We start from the raw sequence: 12145 nt of genomic DNA, 5'->3' as shown, positions 1-12145 counted from the left end.
GTGTACTCTAGCTCAGCCTGCTGGTGGAGCCCTTCTGCTGGGGGTGCCGTGCCCAGCTCAAAATGGCACATCGTCCCAATTTCCTTACAGTTAAGGGACCCAGTTCTGTCTGAAGAGCTTCTGGGAAAACTGAGTTTATATGGCATTTTGGCCTTCAGTTTCTTTCTGAATGAAGCAATTCCTCCAGCTGCCACAGGCACAAGAGCCCCATGATTTGGATGGCAGAACTGGAGGTCAAGTTTAAGTGCCACTCCAGCCCTTGACTGTCCTCCCCAGAAAGACAGTTCAATCCCTTAGGTGCTGAGGTCCAGTTTGTCAGCTTTCTGTTGATACAGCAGGCTGTATTCTTATGTGCCACCTCAGTAAGTTATGGAGTGAGTTCAAACACGGAGAGAATAAGCAATAATACCTGTCCTCTCTTGAGCACCCACCTCCATAGCAACCATCCATATTATACTTATTTCTGACATCCCCCTGCCCCAAGGCCCTAAGTTACCCAAAGGGTGACGCCGAGCAGCATGTATGATGTGGACGAGTACATAAGTATCGTGCTGAGGCCTAAAGGTCAGTTTGATTTGTCAGATGGGAGTGTTGACCCCTGGGACATTTTCACTTGAGATGGGAAACCTTGTGCCTCAATTGCCCTTGAATAGTGCTGACAGCATCCTCAGCGGTGGGGCAAACCACCCTTCTCTGACAGGCAGTGGCTCCTCAGTGCACACGACCAAGCCCAGAAGCTGGAAGTCCCCGTGCACTTCACATCTTTTCTGTCACCCAGTTTAGACCCTCGGTTCTGCTCAGGGACTAGGAAGGGAACTGCCGTTTCTGACAGACTCATGGGCCAGGTACTGGTTTGTACACGTTCCCACAGCTTATCTTGTCTCCACAGTGGACCTGCAAGGTACATGTTGATTCCATGTTGCAGATGAGAAAAGGGAAGATGCCTTAAGGTCTAGTAACTTGGTTCCTTATGTTTACAACTTCAGGGACAGCAGTGGCCTTAAGGCCAGGTTGGTCGGCCATGTTACTGCTAATACTGCGTTGAGTCACTCAACGCCTTCCCCGTGCCAGACGCCAGTGTCAGGGTGTCAGGACAGGTGTGCATGGCCCAGCACCCTACCGAGCCAGGGCTTAGGGCCCTTACCCTTCTATTCCTTTGTGTTCTTGGGAGGAAGCTGCCACTTTCAACAAAATAAAAATGAAAAATCTAGAACTTCAGGGCTAGGTGTTTGGTGGAATATCTCCATGTCAGAAAAGGTGGCTGGGTGGAGTGGTCTGAGATGTCCCAATTCCTGCCATAGCCACCATGGGCGGGTGTTGGGGGAACCCTTTGAACTAAACACTGTTCTGGAGGGGGACCCATTAGAGCTATTCGAGCCAAGTGTACACATGCACTGCCGCCAACCCCCTCCCAGCTGAGCTGACGCGGGGGTCGTGCTGACGCTGCTGTTAAGCACAGTGCCTGGCAGAAAGTGCCATGCGACTGCCAGCGTTAACATTGCTGTTGTCGTTGACACCAGTTTCAGGTCTTGCTTTTAAGGCAGACTTCGCCTTCAGCACAGGGTTCCTTCCTCGCTCCCACCCTGCGCCCATGAGAAGCACTGCTGTGGGTTGAATCCTGTCCCTCCAAAGAAGACATAGCTCAGAATGAGACCTTAGAAATAGTGTCTTCACAGAGGTAAAGTGGGGTCGCTGGGGTGGGCCCTAATCCAGTGACTTGTGTCCTTAAGAAAATGGGACACACAAAAATGTAGCAGGAAAGTGATGTGAAGAGATACGAGATGCCATGTGAAGGTGGAGGCAGGATCTGGAGCTGTGCTGCCACAAGCCAAGGAACACCTGGGGCCGCCAGAGCCGGCAGGGGCAGGAAGGGTCCCCCTGGAGCCACTGGAGGGAGCTCGGCCCCGCCTTGGCTTCAGACTTCTGACCTTCAGAGCAGTGAGACAATACGCTTCTGTTCGGAGCTCCCTGGTTTGTGGCCCTGGGGAACTAGTGCACCATCTGATGGTCCCCAGACACCCCAAACCTTTAAAAGGCAGGTCCAGAAGCAGGCAGAGTCCTCACCCTCCCAGTGCTCACTTGTTCTGTCCTCATTTTCCTCTAAGGATTGGTCTTGCCCCCGCGGACCCCCCACATGCCCTCACTCCATAGCATGGGCACCCACATGGAGGGGCTCCCACATGGAGGGGCGCCCCCAGCCCACTCACTCTTCTCTGACGTGCTGCGAGGTTTCGCTACAACTGAGATTTGAGTGTGAATGGATTTGTTAGGATGGGGAACATAATGAGGCGGTGCAGTGACGCAGAGTCAAGTCCAGCCTGTCCGGGTGGACAGGTGGTGGTGGCGCCAACGGCACGCCCGCTCAGCGGCTCTTCCCGACCCAGGGACGAGCAAGACCCTTGAGGTCAGGGTGGGAAGTGGTTGAGACCACAGAGATCCAGTAATCACTGTGACAACAGGATGGGTCTCACGGACACGTCAGTGCTACCCGGGAGCTTCAGAACCTGTGCCCCACCAAGGTCCCCGCGCCTGCCTCGTGGCCCACCTCGTCTCTCTGCCGCCTTCCCTGTACGCGGGTCCTCCTGGCCCCGGGTGTCCGCTTGGCCTTCCGGGCAGCCCAGCCCGGGCAGGCTTCAAAGACAGCAGCTGCAGCCTTCAGCCGCTGGCCGCGGGCCCTCGGAGGGCTGGCGCACGTCGCCCCCACGCGTAGGTTCAGCCCAGTGAGCCACCTGAGGAGGGAAGAGAGTCAGGGAGCCTGCCGTGCTGAGCTTTTCTGAGGAGAGCACAGAGGTCGTTGAGAATCTGGGCCAGGGGTGCCTAGTGCGTGATAGCGAACCCTGGGGACAGTCTTGGCTCGGATGCTCACCGATGATGTGACCTGAGCAAATCACTGCCACCCTCAGATTCCTTCTGTAAGAGTTACGGAGGGCTGGTGATCCAACCTACACACACCACTAAGGCAACATAACTCTTTCCAGCCACCGCCATGAGGCGGGCACGGTTGCTGTCATCCTCTTTACAGAAGGACCTACTCAGGAGGTTACATGGCCCAAGTCAGAGCTGGATTTCGGCCGGTTTTGTGGGACTCCAGGTCCTCGTTGCTTTCTCATGTAATTATGTGAAGTGCCCACGCACACTGATTCAGTCTCTCCTCACTAGGCTTAGGGCTCAGGGCTCAGAGAAGTCCACCCCAAGCCCATGCACGCTGGCTCCCCCAGGAAGGGTAGTTGGCCCTGGCAGGACCCCGCCCCCTAAAGCTGCTCAGCTGGGCCAATGTGGCAGCCTGGAGAGGTACTGGGGGCTGGGCTGAGAGCAGCTGTGGGTCCCCGGCTGGGGATCTGTGTGGGGATGCTCACCTGTGAAGTGGAAGCAGCTGGCAGTCACAGCGGAAGGGATTGCCGCTGAGGTCCACCAGCTCCAGCTGGCTGAGGCCAGGCAGGGCGGGCAGGGCCTGCAGCTGGTTCTTCTGTAGGTGTAGGCTCTGGAGCTGGGGCCCCAGGCCCAAGAAGGCCCCAGGAGAAATCTGCAAGGAGGTGCCATGCCCAGATGTGAGCTCCTGTCAGACCAGGTAGGGAGGCCCCCCAGCAGGAGGAACTGGGGAGCCCAAGACGGCCCAGGCAGGAAGGGCAGTGCTTAGCTGGAAACACAGGTTGGTCTGATGCCAAAGCACTTGCCCTTTGCAAGTCACCTGGATCCCCAGTTCATAGTTCTCACTGTTTTGCCTGAACCCACCCCCCAATAATGGCAAAGCTTCTTGGGGGTTCCGCCCTGCCCTCAAAGTCTACAATAGTTGGTGACCCATGGACCCACACCTCTCCCTGTGGCACTGAATTGCGCCTGCTCTGTCACACACGCCTGAGTTCCCTGGGGGCAGGCACAGTCTGGCTGACTTTAGAGTGTCCATGCCCGTCTCGGGCCTGGCACTGCAAAGGCAGGATGTTTGTTGAGTGAACGCTTACGTGCTGCCTTTCCACCCCTACTCCCTGGGCCCACCCGCTCCGGCCACCAGCCCCTGGGCCCACCTGCTCCAGTCCACTGCTGTTTAGGAAGAGGTGCTGCAGCGACCGGCCCACAGGCTGGAAGGCCCCGTCTCGCAGGGCCCTGAGCCGGTTCCCCGAGAGCTGCAGCTCCAGCAGGGCAGGCAGCCCCGCCAAGGCCCCGGTGGGCACCTCTTGCAGCTGGTTCCTGTCGAGGTGCAGCTTCTCCAGCTCCTGAGCTGGGCCCAGAGCCCCGGGAGACACTTGTGTGATACGGTTCCCACTCAGGTAGAGCCAGCGCAAGGCCTGCACGCCTGCCAGGTCCCCAGGTGCCAGGTGGTCCACAGCGTTGTCCTGCAGGTGCAGGGAGAAGAGGCTGGGCAAGACATGCAGGGCAGACCCAGGCACCTGCAGGAAGCGGTTGCGCTCCAGGTACAGGTAGCTGAGGCGGGGGGCCCCTTTCAGGGCGGCAGCGCTGAGGCCTGAGAGCTGGTTGTCCGACAGGTAGAGGTAGAGCAGGCTGCCCAGCCCCGCCAGGGCGCCAGCCTCCAGCTCCGCGATGCCACAGTGCTGCAGGTGCAGCGACACCAGCTGGCCCAGGCCTGGGAAGGCCGCTCGCGGCACCGAGGGGAAGTGGTTGTGCCTCAGGTCCAGGAGCCGGGTGTCGTTGGGGAAGCCGCGGGGCACGGCCCGCAGGCTCTGGCTCTCACAGCTGCTGTGCCGGGACTCCGAGACGCACGCGCAGGCGCGCGGGCAGGGCTGGGCGGCCCCATCCTCCTCCTCCCGCGCGCCGGCAGGGGCGCGGCGGAGCGGGGCCGCCGTCTCCTCTTCCTCCTCCCCTGCCCCATCTCCAGGGCAGCGCAGGTCCGAGGGCCGCAGCCCATCCAGGGCCTCGCCTCGCAGGCGCTGGGGCTCCCTGCACACACCGTCCGAGCGCACACGTGCCCGCACCAGCCACTCGAGCAGCGGCCGGGCCTGGCAGCCACACCACAGCGGGTTCCCCTGCAGCCACAGCCGGCGCAGCTGCCCTGGGCCCTGCAGCGGCAGCAGAGTGTCCAGCTGGTTCCCGCGGAGGTCCAGGGTGTGCAGGCGTGGGCAGTGGGCGAAGGCCCTGGGCTCCAGGGCCTGCAGGGCCCCGTGGTCCAGCATCAGCTCCCGCAGGCCAGGCAGCGCCAGCCCGTCCTCCTCGCCAGCGTAGGTGAATGGGTTGTGGCCCAGCTCGAGACGGGCCAGGCTGCGGGCCTGGGACAAGGCCGGCCCGGGCAGGGCCTGCAGCTCATTGTGGTGCAGGCTGAGCCGGCGCAGGGCGGGCAGGCCAGCCAGCGCCTCCGGGGCCAGCACGCTGAGGGCGTTATGGGACAGCTGCAGCCAGCGGGTACGCAGCAGCCCCTGGAAGGCCATGGCAGGCAAGTAGACCAGAGCGTTGTGGGCCAGGTTCAGCGTGGCCAGTGCGCCCAGTGCCCCAAATGTCCCTGGCCGCAGCTCCTCCAGCATGTTCCCCTCCAGCTCTAGCCGCTGCAGTGAGCCCAGCCCGTCCAGCGCCTCCTGGGGCAGCACGCTCAGGCGGTTGGAGGCCAAGTTGAGGAGAAGCAGGCGGCCCAGACCACGGAAAGCACCCTCGGCCACCAGCTCCACCTGGCAGTGCCGCAGGTCCAAATGGGTCAGATAAGGCAGGTCCTGGAAGGTAGCTGGAGGGATCACCTTCAGCACGTTGCCCCGGAGGTCCAGCCGCTGGGTGAGCTGGGCGGGGAGAGGGGAGGGGAGGCTGAGCAGCACAGGGGCTGTGACCTGTGCTCTTGCTAAGTTCCCCCTCTTGGAACACTCTTCACCCCTCACCTTCGCCTCATTCTCTTCATCCTGCTCACTGACACCTCCTCCAGGAAGCCTTCCTCTCCTGCTGCCCGGGCATCCCCCACTCTAACACTTTTCACATTGAATTGTCACTGACCATTTACTTTCTCTCCCGCTAGTTCTTAACTCCATAGAGCAGAGACCATATATGACCCCCGTTCCCTGCCACAGGGTCTGTAATTAATCCAGTATTTATAGGTTATCTACTTGTTCCAATCACATAGGATTTTTTTCCTCAGTCACATAAGATTTTAAATAGATTGTTTCCCTGTTGTTGGTTATCATTCCCATTTTACAGATGTGAAGACTGAGGCTCAGAGAGAAAAAGTGACTTTTCAAGGTTCCCCAGCCAGGCAGTGGCAGATCCTCCCGTGCCAGCTCAGGCTCCTCCCATATCCTTCCCGCCATCACACCCCCTCACCCTGCTGACCTCGGGGATGGCGTTGGGCACCTCGCTGAGGTTCTGGTGTCTGCAGGACACATGCCACCTGGAGTTGTCACAGATGCAGGTCTGTGGGCACCGCTGGGCAGCTGCGTGCCAAGCTGGGCCCAGCAGCAGCGGCAGAGGAAGCAGCAGGAACAAGGGGATGCTCGGGGGCCTGGAGAGGGAGGGAGGGGGGTCTGTTGTTCACAGGGGCAAGCGTCCCACACTATGCACTCGTGGAGCCCTGGCTCCAGTCCCCAGAGTCCCTCGGCCATCTTCCTCTTTTGCCCCGGGGAATGTGTCATTGCCCTGAGCCTCGTCCCCTCCCACCTGTACACAGAGGTTCTATTGCCCTGTTAGACGCTGGAGAAAACCGAGGCTCAGAAAGGCGACCTGGCGCATCCCCTGGCTGTCTGCCCAGCCGCTAAGTGGGGCCTTGCTAAATGAGAGAATGACTGGGGTTCAGGCTGTGCCCAGGCTGTGGTAAGGCTCCCGGGTCCAGGGGGAGGCCTGGACCTCCCAGTGCGAGGTCGGTGGTGGAAAGAGAAGTAGCTGTTCCTGACAGATGCAGTGCCAGTCCCACGGTGGCAGGGAGCATGATGGCAACCACCTCGAGAGGACGGCCTGGCAGCCAGAGGGGAGGATTTAGGCCCAGCCTGGGTTGTGGGGTGAGATTTGAGGGGCCAGGTACTGTGGAGTCCCAGAGCCTTGAGGAGCTTTAATGTCTGGTCAGATGACAGATGAGCTGGAAGCTCAGGCCTCTTTCCTGTTTATTCCTGTTGTCCTTCCTTCATCTTAATGTCACCCACCTGGCCTGGACTGGATGGGGAAACTGAGGGTATGGGTTTGGGGCTGTGCTTTGGACAAGGTCTCTCCATTTACCTGCCTATCCACCCACCTATCCAATTCCCCCCACACACACTTATCTATCCGTCACCCACTTGGACCTCTTCACATCACAACTAAAGCCACTGCCTGCTGCTCACTAGGACAACCACTGCCACAGGGGGTCCCCTGGCCTTCCCAAAGCTCCGCTCACCGCCGACCACCAGAGAACTTCCAAAACACAGACAGGCTCTGACACCCCCGCTGAAAACCCTCCAGCACCTCCTCACTGCCCACTGCCCGTGGAACGTCCCAGCTCCTGACTCCCCACCAGGAATGCGCTAGAACTGCTCCGTGTGGCCCTTGGCTCCCCATGAGCACAGTGCTCCCTCCTGGCTGCCAGCAACACCTGACGCTTCCAGCTCTTCCTTCTGTTTTCAGCTCGGTCGGGGCCTCTGAGCAGCCTTTTCTGATCCCCGGGCTGGGCCCCTGCCTGAGCCTCCCACATTTCTGTTCACTGCTTTGTCACCATCCGTTTTTCAGTCTCCTTAGGGTCCTAGGATCCCCTGCTTTGGGGCTGGTGGCATCCTCCAGTCTGTGGTGAGACTGAGGCTCAGGGTGAGCCAGGGAGAGGGGCTGTGGGGGTCGGGGACAGATCCCTGAGGGACAAGTGTCCATGGCTCAGAGGGCTGCTGAACTCTCAGACAAGCCCCGCAAGGGACTGGCCCACAGGAGCAGCCACACTCCCATACACCACCTTCCTCAGAAGCTATTTTGGGGGAACCCCTTGGAGAATGCCCAGGCAGACCCCAGAGCTCCTGTCCTCCAGCCTCTCCGGGGCCCTGAGAGGGGCAGGGGCTTGCCTGCGGCCACTCAGCTCTCTAAGACCCCTGGCACAACAGTACCCAAAGACTCACCCCTCCATGCCACCTCGCACCACCAGCCCGGCCTCGAAGTGCAGCACAAGGGACAGGCCGGCGTCTGGATGCTGGCGGGAGCCCCCTTCTGCGCCTGCAGGCCTGGCGGTGGGGACAGAGCTGAATGGGAGGTATTGTGGGCAGCCCAGCCAGAGCTGAGGCGAAGGAGGGGCAGGCAGGGGCGGGAGCAGCGGCTGGAGTTACAGGGACTTCTGCCCAGCACAGCTCAGGATCTCAGCCCAGGCCTAATGGCCTGGTCTGGGCAGCCGAGCTCTGGGGCCAGCCTGGCAGGCAGGGGCCTTCAGGGCTGCGGGACTTCTGGCTGTGGGACCCTAGGTGAGGCTGCACCTCTGTTTCCTACTCTGTGAAAAAGACATACTGTTAGTAACTAGCTCAGAGGGCTGCTGTGGGGGTTCAGGTAGGCACCTGGCATATAGTAGGTGCTCAAGAATGGTTAAGTCTGTCCTTTCTGTTTGTGCTTCTTATACATTTACTTACATCGTTTAATACTGTACATAGGACATTCTGCAATTTTTTTTTCTTCCGCTCAATATCAGATTCTTGGGAGCGATCCAAGTTGATTCTTAGTCACATTCATTTGTCCGTTGTATGGTATTCCATGGTATGAACGTCTCAACTTGGCCATTCATCTCTGTTGCCTCCAAGTTTTTGCTTTTACAAAGTTGCAAAAAATATACAGATAGTTACCTCCTGGACACATGTGCATTTTAAAAAATGAAGTAGCTCATCCAGACCATAGCAAATATCTCTGTATCCTATTTTTCAGATCTGCATTTCCAATGAAATTGCATCTTTCATGACTCCATTTGGCTTTTTTTTGTTTGATTTTTTTTTTTTTAACCAGAAATAGTGCCACACCACACACAACTTTCTTAGCAAATTCCTTATCAGTGGAATCACAGTGCGAACGTTTATATCTGGCTTTTTTCACTCAACGCTGGTGATCCATATTTTAAAAATCGGTTCACTTTCCGTTTTCTATAGCATCCCAGCATTCCATTCTGTAAATGTTCCATGACAGTGGCACAGGGGCGAGGCGGGAGAGCGATCCGCCGAGGTGTAAACAGCAAGGGGGAGCATCATCCGCAGGGAATTTAAATACAGTGGGACTGACTTAAAGTTGGTTTGCTTCTTATCGTCATGCACTGGAAATTCTAAACGATGTCAATACTGAACTATTCCTCCCGGCTTGGGTTGACCATTCCCACCTTTGCTTTGCTGGCACCTCACTATACCACGATTTATTTTTTTTAATTTTATTATTAGTTTCAAGTATACAGTACATTGGTTAGACATTCATGTAGTTTATAGAATGATCCCCCTGATTGCTCTCTCCCCGCTCTGGTTCCCCACCTAGCGATTCATTGATGCTAACTGTACTCCCTATGCTATGCTCCCCATCCCCATGGCCATCTATCAATTACTAATTTGTACTTCTTTAACCCTTCACCCCATTCTCCCAGCCCCCCAAATCCCCTCCCCTCTGGCCGTCACTAAATTGTGAGTCTGTTTTTGATTAGTTTTTTTGTTCCTTAGATTCTGCATATAAGTAAAATCATATGGTATTTAACTTTCTCTGACTTATTTCACTCAGCATAATAACCTCTAGATCCACCCATGTCGTTGCAAATGGTAGACTTAACTTTTTTAATGGCTGAGTAATAGTCCATTGTATATATGAACAATAACTTCTTTAACCAATTGTCTGTTGATGGGCATTCGGGCTGTTTCCATACCTTTGCTATTGTAAATTGTGCTGCCATGGACATAGGGGTGCATAGATCTTTACGAATTATTGTTTTGGTTTTCTCTGGATAAATACCCAGAAGTGCAACCACTGGGTCAAAAGGTAGATCCATTTTTAATTTTTTGAGAAACCTCCAGACTGTTTTCCATAGTGGCTGTACCAATTTGCAATCCCACCAGCAGTGTATGAGGGGTCCCTTTTCTCCACATCTTCGCCAACACTTGTTCTTTTATTGATGATAGACATTCCGACAGGTGCGAGATGTATGTCATTGTGGTTTTAATTTGCATTTCTCTGATGATTAGTGACCTGGAGCATCTTTTCATAAGTCTATTGGCCATCTGTATTTCCTCTTTGGAGAAATATCTGTTCAGGCCTTCTGCCCATTTTTTAATTGGATTGTTTTTTTGTTGTTGTTAAGTTGTAGGACTTCTTTATATATTTTGGATATTAATCTCTTATCAGATGTATCATAAGCGAATATCTTTTCCCAGTTGGTTGTCTTTTTGTTTTGTTGATGGCTACCTTTGCTGTACAAAAACTTTTTAGTTTGATGTGGTCCCATTTGTTTATTTTTTCTGTTTCCCTTTCCTGAGAAGATATATCCAAAAAGAAATTACTGTTAGCAATATCAGAGTTTACTGCCTACATTTTCTTCTAGAAGTTTTATGGTTTCAGGTCTTACACTTAAGTCTTGAATCCATTTTGAGTTTATTCTTGTATACAGTGTAAGAAGGTGGTCTAGTTTTTGTTTTGTTTTGCATGTATGTGTCCAATTTTCCCAGCACCATTTAGTGAAGAGACTTTATCCCACTGTATATTCTGGCCTCCTTTGCCATATACTGAGTGTGTAGGCGTGGATTTGTTTCTCTGCTCTCTATTCTGTTCCATGGATCGATGCATGTATTTATGCCAGTACCATGCTGTTTTGAGTACTATAGCCTTATAGCATAGTTTGCTATCAGGTAGTGTGATATCTCCAAATTTGTTCTTCTTTCTCAAGATTGCCATGGCTATTCGGAGTCTTTTATGGTTCCATATACATTTTAGGATTATTTGCTCTAGCTCTCTGAAATGTACTGCAGTTCTTTATCCATTCTACTCTTGATGCACATTTCGGTTGTTTCCAGGATGAGGCTGACAGGAAGTGCTGCTGACCATTTTTTTTTTTTTTTTTTTTTTTACGCCTACAGCACCTGGTCTTCCTAGGTGGTTTCCTATTCAAGTACTAATCAGGCCCGACCCTGCTTAGCTTCCTAGATCAGACGGGATCGGCTGCTGACCATGTTTGCACATCTTTTCGTAAACATAGCACAACCCGCTTCTGTCAGGATACAGCTAGGGATGGAATTGCTACTTTTAGAATATGCTTGTTTTGGCTTCAGTGGACACTGCCGACCAGTTTCCCAAAGTGATTATACCAATTTAAACGTTCACCAGTGGTATAAGAGAGTCCCAGTTGCTCCACATCCTCACTGACGCTGGGTATCATCTCCTGTTTGGTAGCCTGTCTAGTGAGGATACAATGGCGTGACACTGTGATTTTAATACGTGTTTCCCTGAAGACTAATGAAATTAAGGACCTTCTCATATGCTTTTTGTGAAGTGCCCATGCTAGCCTTTTGCTGATTTTTCTATTGTCTTTTAGAAACTCTTTATATTCTGAATGTTATTTTAAAACCATCACCCCTGTTTCCAGAACCTTTTCATCATCCCAAACAGAAACTCTGTGCCCATTACACACTAAGTCCTCATTCCACCCCCACCCCCTGGCCCTGGCGACCTCTCTTCTACTTTTTGTCTCTATGAACTTGCCTATTCTAGGTACCTCATATAAGTCGAATCACCTATTAGTTGCCTTTTCACATCTGGCTTCTTTCACTTAGCACAACGGTTCAGGGTTCATCCATGTTGCAGCGTGTGTCAGAATGTCATTCCTTTTTATGGCCTAATAATATGCCATTGTATATACATAGCACATTTTTCTTGTTCATCTGTTGATGGACGCCTGGGTTGCTTCCACCGCTTGGCTACTGTTAACACTGCTGTGTGCATGGCTGTATGACATCGGAACCCTGCTTTTGCTTCTTTGGGGTACATACCCAGAAGTGGGGTTAGGGTCAGTTGAAGCCCCCGCCCCTGCCATTTTTCCCACCCATCTCATTCTCTCCCCTTCCTCTCTACCCAAAGGCAACCACTTTCCTGAGGTAGTACAATTTTACTGTAATATACGGCAATACATTTTATGATGTATCAGTGTATATTGTTTTGCAATTTGCTTTTTTTCATTCAGGTTTTCCAGATTCACGCATGTGGATGTGGGTAGCCTTGGCATCTAGTTTATTAACTGCCACACAATCACTGCACGCACATGCTATGGTTT

General features: G+C 54.0%; 1 protein-coding gene across 1 annotated transcript; it reads right to left on the bottom strand.

Moving 5' to 3' along the window:
• Positions 1–1169: 1169 nt before the first annotated feature.
• On the bottom strand, positions 1170–8204 carry CHADL (chondroadherin like). The gene is made up of 5 exons (XM_039863362.1): positions 7995–8204; positions 6259–6427; positions 4023–5717; positions 3357–3523; positions 1170–2729 (listed from the first exon to the last, which is right to left on the bottom strand). The coding sequence occupies exons 1-5, from the start codon at positions 8000–8002 to the stop codon at positions 2498–2500; spliced, it is 2271 nt and encodes a 756-aa protein (XP_039719296.1). The 5' UTR covers positions 8003–8204; the 3' UTR covers positions 1170–2497.
• Positions 8205–12145: the final 3941 nt, after the last annotated feature.

The sequence above is a fragment of the Pteropus medius genome, unplaced genomic scaffold, assembly GCF_902729225.1.
Source record: "Pteropus medius unplaced genomic scaffold, Ma_sr-lr_union100, whole genome shotgun sequence".
NCBI lineage: Eukaryota > Metazoa > Chordata > Mammalia > Chiroptera > Pteropodidae > Pteropus > Pteropus medius.
This window is presented reverse-complemented; position numbering and strand designations above follow the sequence as displayed.